The following is a 17,957-nucleotide window of genomic DNA, read 5'->3' on the forward strand; positions in this document are numbered from 1 at the left end:
TTCTTTTTTCAATCTCAATGTTAACCTTCCAACATCAATATCTCCTTCTTGAACCATTAACTTATTATCAAAATTTGCATGAATGTTAAAAATTAAGTAAACCATTAGCATACAAAATTATTTTTTTTAATCCAAATGGCATATTTTTTGAATTTTAGAAACCCTTAATGATCTTCAAAACCAATTTTTTAAGATCCTAATTTCCTTAAATTTCAATGAAGTTCAATTTCATATCACAAATTCAACACAAGTACATTCACAAATCTATAAAATTATACTTATAGATCTACTACAAAAAATTTTAAATTTGTTAAATATAATTTCTATTATATTCAACTTAAAAAAGAGTCATTCAAAACAATCCAAACTTTGCAAAGCTCTCACTAATTCATTATGTATTAAATCCCTAGAAACCAATGCTTAAAGAAATTCTATCCAGCTTGGTCTTAATTCCACTCTCAAATCAACAAAAAATTCCCACAATTCTTATGGATGTGCAATTTTGTGCCTCAAGTTTTGGTTTTGACCTTGGTTCATAACTTGCTCTCTTTAGATATCAATCTAAGGTTTTTCTAGGTAATTTTTTCTAAAAGATACTCTTTAATTTCACCTAAATATGTCTTTTGATTATATTTTTTATAACCTATTTTATTTTATCTTATTTATAATCCTAAAAAATAAATAGAAGTTATTTTTTTATAAATAGAAAATATTAGTACTAAATAATTTACTACCTCTCTAAATTTAATCTATGTTTTTAAGAGAATTTACTACTATATTTTAAAATATGTTTTATTATAATATATTACCTTCTTCTTTTTTCTTCACCAAATAATCATACTACAATACAATACTAAGTTCCATTGTTAATTGCTCTATTGGCTTATTTAATGCTTTGATTCATTTACACAAGTCCTTGTCTTAATATCCCTACTTGTCTTCTTCTTTGCATGCCATTAGAGCTTATGATTTCAGTGCATTAGAACTTATACAATCCTTCTCATCTTATTTTATTTTATTTTACCTTTCTTATTGTGTCAAATAGTCAAAAATTATAAAATTAAAAACTATATTCTTGATAAGAAATTACTATTTATAAAATACATTGTGGGATTATTAATTGAAAAAAAGCAATCAAGTGTGGTTGTGAGTATTGACCAAGCAATAGATACAAATTAGTGAACTTATTAATGTATTCATTTACTAAGATAGATACAAATTAGTGAACTTATTAATGTATTCATTTACTAAGATAGATACAAATTAGTGAACTTATTAATGTATTCATTTACTAAGATATTGATGTTGTGTAGAGCCATTAAAGAATAATCTTTTTGCTTGTGTGCGACTACAATAGTATAGTCTAATTTGATTTATAAAATTTAAAAAATCTTAATAATCAATCTTCTTATTTTTTATTCAATGTTATCTACAACACTTTTTATGTCTTTACTTGGTTTTTCATTCTCATATTATTTAATTATAACATTAAGTAGCCTTGTATATTTCTAATAGTTTGTTATTCCATCTCATGCATGTCATGTCTAATGCATGGCTTGTAATATGTTGACCTTGTAAGGGTCTTTGCATCCATTTTAAAATTTTTCAGGTACAAATTGCATTTAAATGTGCCTATATGATTGTTTATATGCAACAATAATTCTAGCATCTATTGTATTGAGGGAGAAGAAGTGACAAGTAATGTTTGGTGTTTTAACACCATTCAAATTATGTGCAAAGCAAATGTCAAGGAGAAAGAGAATTTCTTGATGTTGAAGTCTGATTTTGTAATCTAACTGCTAGGGTCATTTAATAAATAAGATTGATATTATTCAAGCTTTCTTATTGTAGTTGTAATAGAATACAAGTTGCTTGTCACTTTTCTTCTCAAATGTACATGGTTTTTGGGCCTTATCAACAATAATTGATTACAGCTTCTCAATGCCCAAAGTATTGGCTATAAATGCAACAAATATCTTTTTTTTGTTTTTTGTTTTGTTTTGTTTTTTTTTTTTTTGTACCCTCAATACATTAGTTAGCTATTGGACCATTTAATGACATATTATACAAATATGTGAGATTCACCAATTTTAAAAATATCCTCTTAATTATATTGTACAATAAACTCTTTTGGCTAAGTTGCCATTGCTACCATTGCATCTGTACTTATGCTTCCTCCTTACAAAGAGAAGTATAATTTATCATGTCCATCAAAACAAGCCATTTAGATATTTAAATTTTTTTGTTCTTTTCTTCAAGAATAATGAATAAATTGCAAAGTTTCTCACATTTATTACAAATGAGGGCCAACTTGATATTCATGCAACAAACTTCACAATGACAAATCTAATTTGCAAATTCAACTTCTATTGTTAAAAGACAAGACCCAAATTTGTAATGACCTCTTAACTTTCTACTATTGTTTCTCTCATACTCCTCATAGTATGATAAGATATTTAAAATTGTCCCTTATGAAGATACTTTTATAAGACTAGACTCCTCCTTTGTCTACTTTGCAAGAGTCTTTTGCATTATGCATGAATTTTTTATTTTTCATTTTTAATTTATTTTAGATTTATAGCCATTGTGTATTAGTACCAATTATGTGTCAATTGTGCATGCATACTTATTATACCATAAAATAGTAAGGCCTTGAATTCTTCCCTTTTATAAAATAGTATGGCCTTGAATTCTTCCCTTTTATAAAATAGTATGGCCTTGAATTCAAGGCCTTACTATTTTATGGTATAATAAGTATAAGTAAGATTTTACTATTTATGTAAAATCTTGCATAATTAATAAATTTTCTATCCACAAAGATTACTAATTAGGCAAGTTACTTCTATATGAGGGAATATTACATCGACCAATCTTATTCCTGTAGGTCAATTCCTATGACTACTCAAATCCAATTAAAAAGAAAAAAAACTATGTACTTAATAGACAATAACTATCAAATTTTTGGTTCAGTACATACCAATATGGTTTAGAGCTCATCTTACATGCTTAAAATATGAAATACAAGTGCTGCAACAAAAATCATAACCTTGTTGGCTAAAAAAATCAATCTTCATTGACTATTCATTGCACCAAGCCTTGGGTCAATTTAATATTTCCCTATACATACGCTGTATATAATGAAGCATTAGAATTTCGCTTAAAAATAAGAGTTGCAACATCACTTTGTGCCCTCACTGACGTAGAAAGTGATGAAAACCTATGGTCTTCGACGGGGACTGTCCACGGCAACAGCGTCAAAAATGGTGAACTTCCTGCAGTACATTACAGAAGCAAAGACCTGGTTTTCTCTATTTCATTCCGCATGTGGAAGACGTGGTTAGCACATCACAATCAGATAGGTGTTACCCACTTCCAACTCTGTGTGTTATCTATTCAGGTTCGGCAGGCTGTGGAAGAAAGATCCCGTAAGAAGAACTAATGGGAGAAGATCAGTTGCCTTCTCAGATTGATATAGCGATCGAAAGTGATTGTGGGGGCACACGAGTGAAAGCCTCGAAGGAGCAGAAATGAAGGGCCAAGGAGATTTCACTACAGGGAAAAGGGCAGGTTACCTAATCACTGTGTCAGCTGTGATGCGGGAGTCGTAATTCAACAGTAAAACCTTCCAGAAGTGTTTAACATAGCTGGTGCGACATAAACCAAAACTTCCGATTCAACAGGCATTTCCCAAGATAGATTTATCGAGTCACACGGTAATGGGATCAGAGTCTCTCCAAAACGATACGGTTCTTGGGTTCATTTACGACACTACAATAAAAAGTCGAGCGTGGTTCACGAATAGAAAATTTAGACATCGGATAGACAAATTATGAGCGAGCGTGCACAATAACCCCGACTACAGATCTTGTGATCAACACAATCTCCTCCACGACAAATCAGCAAGCATGATGTTAACAGAGAAACAAAGATACGGGAAGAAAACAAAAAGGCGTACAGAAATTAACATGCTAACAGGGGATCAACAAAAACAATCCAACAAAAAAAATTTAAAGACGACCGTATCCCAGACAACCCTTCCAAGTTCATAGATTCAACTCAAAAAAGACGCATTACTCCCCGTGAGATCTACAAAGTAAACACTGCCTCTGACTAGCACCTGCACGTGATGTCTCCACACCCTATGCTGAATACCAAGCATTCAAATGGCGGCTTTGATCAATCAAGCCTCAGCTTTCTGATACACGTAGGTCAGACCACACTTTCCGCAGTAATGGCGGTCGAAGTGGTTCGCCATGAAAGTACCCGCCCCACAGTCAGGGTTAGGGCACTCCTTCCGCAGCCGCTGCACCTTGCCGGAGTCATCCACCTTATAGAACTGCAGCACTGCGAGCTTCACTTTCTTCTTCTTGTGTTTCAGCTTCTTCGGCTTCGTGTACGTTTTTTTCTTCCTTTTCTTCGCTCCACCCCGCAGGCGAAGCACAAGGTGAAGGGTAGACTCCTTCTGGATGTTGTAGTCAGCGAGGGTGCGACCATCCTCGAGCTGCTTTCCGGCGAATATCAATCGCTGCTGGTCGGGAGGGATCCCCTCCTTGTCCTGAATTTTGGTCTTCACATTGTCAATAGTATCCGAAGACTCAACCTCGAGGGTTATAGTCTTGCCCGTAACTGGAGAAGATACAACCCACGCACGCATATATCAACACCCTGATTATATTGGCGCATAGGAGCCGGAACCTAAACCAAACAGAAGAAAAACACACCGAAAAAACACAAATGAAAAAAAAGACATCACAGGGGGATGAAGGAAGACTCACGGGTCTTCACAAAGATCTGCATGGCTGAAGGCCGGCACGCCCCCTCCTTCTGTGGGCTCAGCAGCAGCTGCGGTGGTGCGTCGTCACCGAAACAGAGGAGAGAAAGAAGACGCAATGTTCCGCATCCGCCATGTCTTATGCAAGCACCCCCTTAGGGTTTCATCCAAAACGTTTGACATATTCATCCATTATTAATATTCATCCACCGTGACTGTTGTCTTCGTGCTTCCACGCCTGGAGCATGTGTATGTATATGTTATTTCATGTGATTGTAAACTCATTTTAAAACGTCTGCAAATACCATTCAATCAATTATAGAGTCCTTTTCATTCAATGAATATAGTAGCTTAATTTAGATTAGAAACCCAAAAGTATATTTGTCCTTTTGCTCACATGTGGTTTATTTATTAACAAGCTACATGGCTAAAACCATTTTATCTATGCATACCAAAATTCGAGTTTTAAGATATATGAAATAAATTTATTCTTCCCAAACTAATTTTTACTATGAATTAGAAATTCACATAAGAAAAAACAGATTAGATCAAATTCTAAAATAAAAAACAAAAATAAGTTTTATGAATAGAACTTAGGTTTTGTCATGAAGAAAAAATTTATGCAAATAGTAAAAATAATATATCATTACCAACTCTATTTTAATTACTTTTTTCTATCAAAAAATGTAAGATTCATATAAATCAATCGATCAATATACATGTAATTTAAAATACCACATAGAAAGAAGGTATTTAGGATTTAGGATTTTTGTTATTTAGGTAGAGCCTAACATTAGAAACATTCTAAAAAGTTCCAAGATGGTTGGACAAAGTATAAATAGAATTGGCTAGGACTATTTGGATATCTAGTCAAGTATGGCTATGGTCCTTTTCTCTTAGTAAAGTTTTGCTTTTATATTTTTTTGTTCAATTTTGTTTTATTCTCTTTTGCTTTGTTCTGCCTTTCATGTTCAATTTTGTTTAGTTTTATTCAGTTTTGTTCTCGTCTACATTGTCCTACGTTGTAATAGGATTTACATTCCTATAGATTAGAAGAGTTTTAGATCTTAGAAATAGTTTAGTCTCATTTTATTGGTATCAGATCAAATGTTAGTTTGTTCTTTGGTAGTATACTCAAAGCCATCATCTAATTGGAGGTCAGTTGTTGTGGTCACATCAAATATTGTTTTGGAACTACCACGAGCTACTTTTAAGTTAGTTGGAAGAGAAGAAGGCATTACAGTAGCAAAGTTCAATAAAAAAATTGCAACATAGAAGATATGGCAAAGCAATCCCACATAGAGATTCAAATATAACACCTCCTAAGCTAGATAGTTACACTGCAAGGGCAAATCAAAGCATCTAGGACAAGCAAGTTAACATTTGTTAGGCTGATATTGAGTAAGCTCGATACATACTTTAAGATTTCAAGATAAGAAGATGTATGCCAATGACTCTTCAATATGTGTCATACCTCTAACTATTTGAGGCAAATACCATCAAAGGAATTATGTATACAATCAACTATTTGAAAGGTACGGTAGACATTTGGTGGCAATATTGAGCTCAAAGCTATGGAGCTCAAGATGGATTTTGTAATCACGTGGAATTTGAGATCGAGTTTAAGAGTTAATTTTGGCACATTAATGCAAAGAAAATAGCATAGGATCATTTGGCTAATTTTATAGAATCTAAGTTAGTACAAGATTATATCTCAATTTTAGTTACTATATTACTAAATTAGAAATATGTTAGAGGCAAAGATGATAGATTGATTTGTATAAAGGTTGAAACATGTGGTCCAATAAGAGGTGGAATTAAGAGATCAACAAACATTTGAAGAGGTAATTAAGATTGTAGAGTAGATCAATGCTATAAATTTCAAAAATTATGGAGCATAATCTATAGCACAAAGTCTTATGCCACTATTCAATACTATGGAATAACAACCAACATAGATAGAAATTAATACCTTGTCAATATCACTGATACCTCAGAGACGACAAATATTAGTACAAAAAGGATTATATTTCTATTATTAAGAGCTAGGCCATCAAATTGGAGATTTTTCCAAAATATCAAAATTTAGGCACTAATAAATCAAGATGGATTCATAATTTCAAGATTTACTAAGTCGATAATAAAATAGAATAGAAAAACAAGGTTTTTTAGTAAAGGCACTAAGAGTTAGTATTCGAAATAGTTATTGTCTCTCAGAGATAAACGGCATGACCTTGGACAACTATCATATGGATTGACTCATGTGTCTAATAGGTTGACTAAGAAGATAATCACTTTGAGTACTTATGGATTGCAACTCTACAAAAAACTTACATTTCAATTGGAATTACCGACCAATTTAGGATTAAAACCAAGGTGATCAAAGGAAGGAGTATATACTTAGCAGGTGATTGAAAGAATGTATTGAATAAGACATGTCAAGAAAAAACCTTGAGGTTGAGTGATACCTATAACTTAAGAAAGAAATTCAAAATAACAAAGCTCAAATAAGATGTTATCTTTGGTACACAATGATTAGAGGTAGAAAATAAGCAAGTTGATTGATTAACAAAGACAATCTCCTTCAAAGTTGGTAAATGCAAGGTGACTCTTTGTACCTTCTTATTAAGTGAGATAGAAAAATAATTTGTGATTAAAGACTTACTTATAGGAATGTCTTTTATAAAAAAGAAAATAAAACATAATCAATCAATATGTATAGTTGTTCCAAATCTTATTTTAGTGATGGAAAAAATAGTTGAAAGAGTAGAATAAAGCAAAGAAATTCATACATGAATATCAAAATATCTTTCTAATTGACTTACATAGTGTCATTTGACTGAATTGAGGTACCCCCTTCTAAGTAGAACTATTGCTTGGGGCCAAATTAATAAGTTGGCTAATTTATTGCCAAATATTAAATGAACTTGAAGAGCTATAAAAGACATTGGACGAATGCTTAAAGAAGGGTCTCATTCAAAAAAATATGTCACCATAGACAATACTTGTATTCTTCGCACTCAAAAAAGATGGTAGATTTTGGCTTCGTATTGACTATTAAAGCCTTAATAAGAAAATTATCAAGAATATATATATCTATTTCTAAGCATAGATGATTTTCTTGATTAACTTCAAGATACAATTATTTTTTAGCAAATTGGACCTTTGAAGTAGCTATTGACAAACTCTTATTGCAAAAGAGGATATAAAAAAGATGGCCTTTTGTACATGCTGAAGACATTTTGAATGGCTTGTTTTATCTTTTAGTTTCACCAATGCTCTAACTTCCTTCATAAGTCACATGAATAAATTCTTTTTAGACCTTTCGGACAAGTATGTAGTTGTTTTTATTGATGATATCCTAATCTATAGTAAAATCTGTGAGGAGTATGAATAACAACTACAAAAAGTATTGTGTTGGCTACAAGATAGTCACTTCTATTGTAAGCAATCAAAGTGTAAACTTTAGAAGTCAAAAATCACCTTTTTGAAACATGTTGTATCTTCCAAAGGCATGTGCCTAGAGTAAGATAAGATGAAAGTGGTGGAAGATTGGTAAAATTTCAAAGATGTTTTTGAAGTTTGTTCATTTTTAGGCCTTATTGGATATTATTGCAGTTTTGTTTGGTAATTTGCCCACATTGTTGCCTCACTCATAAGCCTATTGAAGAAAGATGTTGCATTTGAATGGAAACTAGAGCCAAAAAGGACCTTTGATAAGTTAAAAGAGGCACTTATTACTACTCCAATATTGCCATCGTATGATTCCAATCTTCTTTGTACTTTTAATATTAATGCTTTTGACTTTGTTATTAATGTGGTCCTTCAACAAGACTTTAGTAGGGACCTTTAACCTGTGGTGTATGAATTATATAAGTTCAAAAGAACAAAGTATAATTGCTTTGCATGTGATTGAGAGCAATTAATAATTATACATGCCACAAAGATGTGGCAACACTATCTATTGGAAAAGCCAATATCTGTTTGAACTAACTATCAACCCTTGCTACACAATTTACATCTAAAAAATATGAAATCACAACATTATTTTTAAAAAGAACAATTATAATTCCTTGACATTCACCTTAAATATAAGTAAGGGCGACAATATACCATGCCAGATACCTTATTACATAGACCAAATTTTAAGCCCAAATCAAGAAATAAGACAAAAATTACTACTATTAGTAGTATTAATTCAAACTTAATGAAAAGAATAGAATGGAAGGAAGCTACACATACAAATGCTTATTTTAAGATGATTATCAATCCTATGAAGATTAGAAATGTATAATATTAAGATTATTATCTTAGTGATGGCTTATTCTATTTCAAAAAGTGAATCTATGTACTTGTTGATGCTATATTCTAAATGAATATATTTTAAGAGGGATATGACATTCTAATATTTGGACATCTAAGGCATGAAAAGACTCTAGAGCAAATTCCAAAGATATGATTTTAGGCAAGTTTGGATTATGATTTTCAATCTTTTGAGTCCTCTTACAAGTCATGTCAATGTAATAAAGTACATAACGTAATATTTCTTAGAATATTGTAGCCAATTCCATTACCTACAACATATTGAAAGCAGATAACTATAGATCTTATTATGTGTTTGTGGCATATGCCTCACAATCACAATATAATTTTTGTCTTTGTAGACCAACTCTTAAAGCAATTTCACTTGGCTGAGGTATGCTTTAATATTGATGCTCTAACACTTGCATGGATCTCTTTTGATATTAAGTTCTGTCACAATATGTTATTTCATGTCATTGTTTTAGATTGGAATCCATATTTCATGAAAAGTTTTTCTAAGTCTTTATTTAAGCTATTGGGTACAGAACTTGCTATGTCTATAGCCTTTCATACTCAAACAAATGAAAAAATAAAGCATTAAAATTGGACCTTGAAGCATATACTATAAGCATTTGTCGCCATTCATCTTAGTGATTGAGATGAATATTTAACGCCATTGGAGTTTGTTTATAATAATAATATTCAAACAAGTATTAATTATTTATTATTCTTTTTTATATTTGCTAATAACTTTCCATCATTCTATTGCTATTAACAACTCAACAACAAAGAAGTTTATACAATGACTTACAATGGCCTTATAAGAAGCATGGTACCGCCTTCTTATTACACAAAATCAATAAAAGTAATATATGAATAACCATTGGCAATATAAGATCTTCCAAGAAGGTGACCGAGTATTATTCTTTAATGCCAACTTTCCACTTGCTACATCAATCTAAATCTTTAAGTTGATACTTTGGTGGCTTAGATCTTTCTACAGTTCTAAAGTGATTTCTAATAGTACATACTACGTCAAGCTTCTACCATATATTTGGGTCCATTTTATCTTCTATGTTTCGCAACTCAAGGAATTTCATACTAAACTAAGGTGCTTTTTGGACTAATACCACCCACCACCACCACTACTGGTTGAAATTGATGACCAACAAGAGTATGAAGTAGACGGTATTTTGGAGCATCACTACCTTTGTCGTGGTAATGGATGTCTACAACTTCAATACAAAGTCCTCTAAAAAAGTTATTCTATTCACGATGCAATATGAAAATCTATACAAAATCTCATCTATTTTCAAAGAATAATTTGGAGATACCATCAAGAGCGAGACGAAGGCATTCCATATTAATAAAAGACAATTAATTGTAATAGAATATAGATAAGATATGTGTATTTTTGATGCATAGAAATAAATAATTAAAGCCATATTTGAAAAGTTTCTAGAATTGGAGTTAAATTGGTGGTCCATATGAGATCTACCATAGAACATTCTAAAAGAGCTAAAGGTAGTTATTTAGATGGAGCCTACTATTAGAAACATTGTAAAAAATTCTAAAATAGTTGAATAAAATATAAATAGGACTGGCTACGGCCATTTGGATATCTGGTTAAGTATGACTTTGGTCTTTTTTTCTTAGTAAGGTTTTGATTTTGTATTTTTTTTGTTCAATTCTGTTCCATTCTCTTTACGTTGTTCTATCTTTCATGCTCCATTCTATTTATTTTTATTAAGTTTTTTTCTAGTCTACATTGTCCTATGTTATGAGGGAATTTATATTGCTATAGATTAGAAGGATCTTAGATCTTAGAGATTGTCTAGTCTCATTTTTTTATCGCTAAAATAACATTCATATTAAGATGGATCTCATTAATAAAAAAGACAAAAAGTTTGTCTACTAGAACACTAATCAATGTAAAATTGTATTTGAACACAATACAAAATAATAATAATAATAATAATAATAATAATATGATTGGTACAACACAATGTTAGATAAAAAATAATAAAATTTTTAGTAGAAATATTAATTCTCTATTTTAAATAATTTTTTTATATATATATATTAAAAAAATTCATACCATTCTATACTACAATTTCTAGCATGTCTATCTATTTTTTATTTATCTATGTTTTTTTGTTCTTGTATTTGCTTATTTTTATATTCCTTAATTTTATAATATTTTAGTTTCTATATTCCATGATTCTTTAGTTTTAATATTATCTAGTTCATTGATTTCTATACTCTCTTATTCTCATGTTTCTACATTCATTATTTTCTATGCCGTCTTATTTTTATGTTCTTATATTCATTGGTTTCTATGCTCTCATGTTCTTATGTTCCTATGTTCATTGTTTTCTATGCTCTCATTTTCTTATGTTCCTATGTTCATTGTTTTCTATGCTTTCATATTCCTATATTTATTGATTCTCTAAGTTCTTTGTACTTCCTTCTTCACAACTAGTCTGAAATAGGACCAGTCTATCTCAAGTATCTAAGACCCTTCTAATCCACAACAACATAAAATCTTATCACAAGTTAGGACAAATTAGACCAACAAAAAACTAAATAGAATTAACAAAATAGAATACAGAAGACAAAATTGAGTAATTGAAATTAAAATACAATATGGGTCTAGAATATAGTATTTTTGGATACATAAATCTACTTTTTAAAATAGAGCAAGTTATCTCTAAGATTATAAACTTGATATTATATATTATTGACTTTCAGCCGATTGCTAACTGTCTTGAAATAAAAATCTCAATGCATAGCTTCTTTCTATTTTGCTTCTTTGATTAGATTTGAAATAATCTTATTAATGGTAGCAACTTTTGTCTTGTCTCTTCATTCATCTTTTAAGTCTGGTCTCCGCAATAAGTTATCTAGCACGGTATATTATCACACTTGCTTATATTCAAGTTGGATATTAAAAAGCTGCAACTATTCTTTTCAATGATGATGTCGTGATTTCATATTTTTCAAATGCAAATCATATAGCAAGGATCAATAATCAGTCCAAACAATCATTGGCTTCTTCAATAAATAATGTTGCCATACCTTTGTAACATGTACCATTACTAATTACTCTAGATTGTGTATAAAATAATTATGCTTTGCCCTTTTGGGCTTGTGTCATTCATATGCCACAAGTTGAAGGCCCCTACTAATGTCTTATTAAAGGACCGCTTCAATAGCAAAGTTACAAGTATCAATGTCAAGCATACAAGAAAGGTTAGAATCCTATGGCTGCAATATTGGAACAATAATGAGTGCTTCTTTCAATTTATCAAAGGTGCTTTGTTGCTCCAATTTCCATTCAAATAAAGCATCCTTTCTCCAATAGGTTTATCAATGAATCAACAATGTATGCAAATTGCTATATAGAATGATAATAATATCCAACAAGGCCTAAAAATGAACAAACTTCAAAAGCATCCTTGGGGGTTGGCCAATCCTTTATTACTTTCATCTTATCATACTCCATATGCATGCCTTCAAAAGACACCTCATGTCCCAAAAAAATAACTTTTGACTTCCAAAGTTCACATTTTGATTGCTTGCAATAGAAGCGACTATCTTCTGGTTGGTATAGCACTTTTCATAAATGTAAGTCATATTCTTCAGGGATTTTATTATATATAAGGATAATATCAATGAAAAAAACTATATATTTATCCAAAAGGTTCCAAAATAATTTGTTCATGTGATCTGTGAAAGAGGCTGAACCATAAGTCAGGCTAAAAAATAAATCCAATCATTTGAAATATCCATAGTCCGTACAAAATGTCGTCTTTTCTACATTTTCTCTTGCAATAGGTATTTGTTAATAGTTTCTCTAAAGATCTAATTTACTAAAGATGGTCGCACCTCAAAATTGATCAAGAAGATCATCCACGCATAGAAGTAGATATGCATTTTTAACAATTTGCTTGTTGAGGCCTCAATAATTGATGCAAAGCCAAAGTCCATCATCTTTCTTGAGTGCAAAGAGTATAGGTGCTCTCCATGGTGATGTGCTTTTTCAAATGAGATCTTTCTCTAAAAATTCGTCCAATGTCTTCTATAGCTCTTTAAATTCTTTTGGTACTAGGCGATAAATTGGTCGACTTGTTGGTTTGGCTCCAAAAAATAGATCTATTTGAAAGGAGGCACTTCAATCACGAAGCATACCACTAGACAGGTCCATTGGAAAAATATCTTGATATTTTTATATCAATTGATCTATCCATTCTATTCCTTCAATTGTCTTTCTTACCATTGATGCAAGATTTGAAACTACTAATATACTAGTTGTTTATATTATATTTGTTTCTTCTTAAAAATCATCCCTATAAATAAGTCTTTTGTTGTAGATTATCTTTCTTCCTTATTTGATGCAAAAGTACAAAGAATCACTTTATGGCTACCATCTTTAAAGGAGATTGTCCTTGCTATCCAATCAACTTCCTTACTTTCTATTTCTAGCCATGGAATACCAAGGATAACATATCTTAGTTTTATTACCTTCAACCTCTGTCTTAAATGTAGGTGTCAGTTAACCTCAAGGTTTCTTCTTTAGATATTTGATTTAATGCATTCTCTTAGTCATCTATAAGATATTAACTTCTTTCCTTGATTTGCTTAGTTTTAATTGTCTTCTTAGTAGTCCCATTAAATACACTACTAGACTCTTATTATAGTTCTTTGAGGCCATGCCATTTATCTTTGAGAGATAGTATCTATTTCTAATATTGGCCTTTAGCACCTTTATTGAGGAGCCTTGTTTTCTTGCTCTGTCTCATTATCGAATTGGTAAATTTTAAAATTGTGAATTTACCTTATTTTTCTACTGCTTAAATTTTGACATTTTGGACAACCTCCAATCTAATGGCTTGACTTCCAACAATAAAAATATAATTCTTTTTGTACCAATATTTGTCATCTTTGTAATATCAATGATCCTTGTAATGCATCAATCTTCATTAGTGTTGGTTGTTGTATTATAGTATTAGATAATGGCATAGGATTTTGTACTATAAGTCATACTCCACGATTTCTAAAATCTATAGCATCAACCTTATCAATAATCCAAATTGCCTCTTCAAATGTTTGAGGATCTCTTAGTTCTATCTCTCACTAGACCCCAGGTTTCAAACCTTGTAGGAATCGATCCATCATCTTCGCCTTCAAAACATTACCAATTTAGAGACATAGAGACTTAAATCGAGAGATATAATCTTACATCAATCTAGATTGTGTAAGATTTGTCAACTAATCGCGTGATATCTTCTTTACATTCATGGGCCAAAATTGATTCTTAAACTTGGTTTCAAATTCCTCCCAATTGACTTTTTAAGAATAACTCATGGTAGCTTTAATACAATATCTAGTGTAACCACAATAATTGACCTTGGATTAGATAATGACTAACAATATACTATCAAAAAACAATCTAATAGTTGCTCTGATACCAATAAAACAAGACCGATCTACCTCAAGTGTCCAAGACTCTTCTAATCCACAGCAATATAAAATCTTATCATAAGGTAAGACAAACTAGACTAGAACAAAATTGAATAAAACTAATAGAATGAGATATAAAAGATAAAATTGAATAATCTTAATTAAAACAAAACAAAATAAGAAGATACAAAAGTCCATTGTATTAAGAGAAAGGATCCAAAGCCATACTTGACCAGATGCCCCAAAAGGCCTTAGCTAGTCCTATTTATACTTAATTCTACCACCTTGGACTTTCTAGAATATTCCTAGTTGATGGGCCCTATGTAAATAACTACCTTAAATTCTTTTTATAACGTTCTATGGTAGATCCCATCTACATAATTATCCTAAGATTTTCTAGAATGATTCGTGGTAGATCCTATCTGATCCACTAACTTAATTTTAATTTTAAAAACTTCCATAATTTTGAAACATAGTTCTAAGTATCTATTCTTATGTGCCAATAATACAAATATCTTATCTATACCTTGTTACACAATCAGTAGGCTTCTTTTTTTCTTTAATTTATACCCAACTTGTCTTATATATCAGATATACACACACATGTACTTATCCTAAGTTGATTTAGATTTGTTAAGACAAATGATATCATTGTGTATGTATTTTTCATCCAATATAATTATTTATTTAAAGATTTTTTCATCCATATTATAATTTCTTTTATAATACATATTTCTATCAAGAGTATATAACATATATTTATTTATTTCATTTATATTATTTAATTTCAAATGATTTATTTATGTATTGCTTATACACATATATAAAAAGATTTTAGACATTAAAAAGGAAATTAAATACAAAGTCCATTGTAAAAAGCTATGATACAAAAGTTTCACTAAAGTCACATGTATAGAATGAATATATATATATATATATATATATATCTTCTTAATTTCTTCAATGATTGTTCTTATAATTTTTTCATACTAATTCTTGAATTAAAATATATTTCTTAAACCTACTGCCAATCATAAGAAACAACACTACATATGTCAAGCAAAAAATAGTTACATCCCACCTCATTATTTCCTCTTAAAACATTAGGGTTGATATTCCAAAATATAAAATCAATGGAGTGATATGGCATTACAAAGATTGTCTCTTTTGAATTTAACCCGTACTCTAACAAAGGGAGTAATTGAAACAGTTGTCATCTTTGATGTATGAAGTGTTGTATACTGAAAACAAAATTTAGCATTTTGCTACAACTGAATGTGAATTTCACAAATTTCAAAACTTTATACAGCACATAAATAGGTTGCTGTTTAATTAAGAGCATTTGATCTTGTAATCAGTTCACATAACCATTAATAAAACTTTAACAAAAATCATTCGGTGGTACTTAAACGATGGTAAAAGAGTAGTCTTTGATTCTGATGGTGCTTTTAAATGTTTCTTTGTCTTATCGTCATTAACACTATTAATAGATTCCTATAATCGACCTTCATTGTTCATTTTTGGAAACATAGCTTTAAATCTTAAATTTAAAAAATATGCAATAAGACCAATCCAACAAAAAGAATTTTGAAGTGACATTGAACATAGTTGTGGATATGTTTAAAGATGTTAAACCATCTGTATGCAGCTACTTAATTCAACTTGCAAAAATAAGTTTAGAAGACAACTAATGGAAGTAGCTCAAGTGAAATTATAAAGACTTCAAATCATTTTTTAATCTAACAGTAATGAAAATTTGTGTGTATAGATGTGTCAATTTACACGATTTTCAAATAATCATTTACTATATTTGAAGAGCCATAATGGACAATCACAGGCAGCGGCAGCATTTGCGAGAACACCGATGTCAATTCCATGCTGAAGTACGATAGTGTCCGTGGGCGCAAAGACGAGGGCAGTGCAGGAAGGGGCAAGTTGGCGAAGGCAAGCGCGGTGCCACGGGCATGGAATGCGACACCACCCCTGGATCGCATTCGCACTCGGACTGCACCCGATGCGTACGAGTCCCCAATACCGTAGGTGGACCAAAGGAGTGGTAGAAAAACAGATTCAGGAGCGAGGGAAAGGAGAAAAGCGGGAATGCAGCAGCAGCAGGAGCGCATTCGCACAAACAGATACTAGTTGGAGGATCGCAGCAGCAGCCCAGCCGATCCTCGGTACAGACGCTTCGTGCACAGACACGGACACGGAAGCGGAGAGGAGACCCCCGCCCCCCCCCCCCCCGACGGAGCAGCAAGCGAGGTGTAGCCCTCCCTCCCCGAAGCACATCCAGATAGATGCTGCATGCCCTGGCGACCCCGGCGATGGAGCAACTGAAGCGACGAGCGTGGCAATCGCGTCGCGCATCGGGTGCTTGAGCAGCGGCACATAAGTCATAGATGCGGTTTCCTTTCGAGGGAGGGAGTGGATGCCGGAGAGCGTGGCAAGGAGACGGGGGGGGAGGTGGGGCGAGGAGGCGAGTCGCAGCGTACTAGTAATACAATCCGATTCCTCCATGCATGTCCGGGGCCTTCCAACTCACCCTAGCTGGCTTGCCCGAGTGGTCTAAGGGGGGCGACTTAAGATCGCCTATGCGTAGGCATGCGTGGGTTCAAACCCCACAGCCAGCAATTAGAGCGATGAATTCCCCTCTTGCTCTCCTAATGGACCTTGTGATTCATCAAACCCTCCTTGCGACCCACTTTGAAAATCTATCGAATTCTTTAAAATAACACATGTAAAAAAACGTGATGTAAATATGAAAGATTATTTATGTAAAGAATCTTTATAAACTTGGTTTGGAATCAAAATATTGATTGAAAAATATCGAGAGGGAATTTGGGCACTGACTAATTGAGTCAAGACGACATCACGGGTAGGGGTATTCTGGTCTAAAAGAAGTGCTGTATGGTGACAGTGGGTTGCAAGGAGGGTTTGATGAATCACAAGGTCCATCAGGAGAGCAAGAGGGGAATTCATCGCTCTAATTGCTGGCTGTGGGGTTTGAACCCACGCATGCCTATTTATGTAAAGAATCTTTATAAACTTGGTTTGGAATCAAAATATTGATTGAAAAATATCGAGAGGGAATTTGGGCACTGACTAATTGAGTCAAGACGACATCACGGGTAGGGGTATTCTGGTCTAAAAGAAGTGCTGTATGGTGACAGTGGGTTGCAAGGAGGGTTTGATGAATCACAAGGCCCATCAGGAGAGCAAGAGGGGAATTCATCGCTCTAATTGCTGGCTGTGGGGTTTGAACCCACGCATGCCTACGCATAGGCGATCTTAAGTCGCCCCCCTTAGACCACTCGGGCAAGCCAGCTGGGGTGAGTTGGAAGGCCCCGGACATGCATGGAGGAATCGGATTGTATTACTAGTACGCTGCGACTCGCCTCCTCGCCCCACCTCCCCCCCCGTC

General features: G+C 32.5%; 1 protein-coding gene and 2 non-coding genes across 3 annotated transcripts; 1 reads left to right on the plus strand and 2 right to left on the minus strand.

Annotated features, from left to right (window-relative positions):
- Positions 1 to 4,022: 4,022 nt before the first annotated feature.
- LOC112281791 (ubiquitin-ribosomal protein eS31 fusion protein) lies at positions 4,023 to 4,872 on the minus strand. The gene is made up of 2 exons (XM_024518681.3): positions 4,776 to 4,872; positions 4,023 to 4,626 (listed from the first exon to the last, which is right to left on the minus strand). The coding sequence occupies exons 1-2, from the start codon at positions 4,795 to 4,797 to the stop codon at positions 4,181 to 4,183; spliced, it is 468 nt and encodes a 155-aa protein (XP_024374449.1). The 5' UTR covers positions 4,798 to 4,872; the 3' UTR covers positions 4,023 to 4,180.
- A 12,210-nt stretch (positions 4,873 to 17,082) lies between these two features.
- TRNAL-UAA (transfer RNA leucine (anticodon UAA)) lies at positions 17,083 to 17,166 on the plus strand. The gene has a single exon. It is a non-coding gene; the product is annotated as a tRNA-Leu (tRNA).
- A 611-nt stretch (positions 17,167 to 17,777) lies between these two features.
- On the minus strand, positions 17,778 to 17,861 carry TRNAL-UAA (transfer RNA leucine (anticodon UAA)). Its single transcript has one exon. It is a non-coding gene; the product is annotated as a tRNA-Leu (tRNA).
- Between the last annotated feature and the right edge of the window lie 96 nt (positions 17,862 to 17,957).

The sequence above is a fragment of the Physcomitrium patens genome, chromosome 4 (assembly GCF_059467195.1).
Source record: "Physcomitrium patens ecotype Gransden chromosome 4, ASM5946719v1, whole genome shotgun sequence".
NCBI lineage: Eukaryota > Viridiplantae > Streptophyta > Bryopsida > Funariales > Funariaceae > Physcomitrium > Physcomitrium patens.

Bases quoted from the DNA above. Each gene is read 5' to 3' on its own strand.
- LOC112281791 (XM_024518681.3), bottom strand. From the start codon at position 4,797: ATGCAGATCTTTGTGAAGACCC. The intron at 4,627-4,775 runs GTGAGTCTTCCT...TATCTTCTCCAG, and splicing joins GCAGATCTTTGTGAAGACCC to TTACGGGCAAGACTATAACC.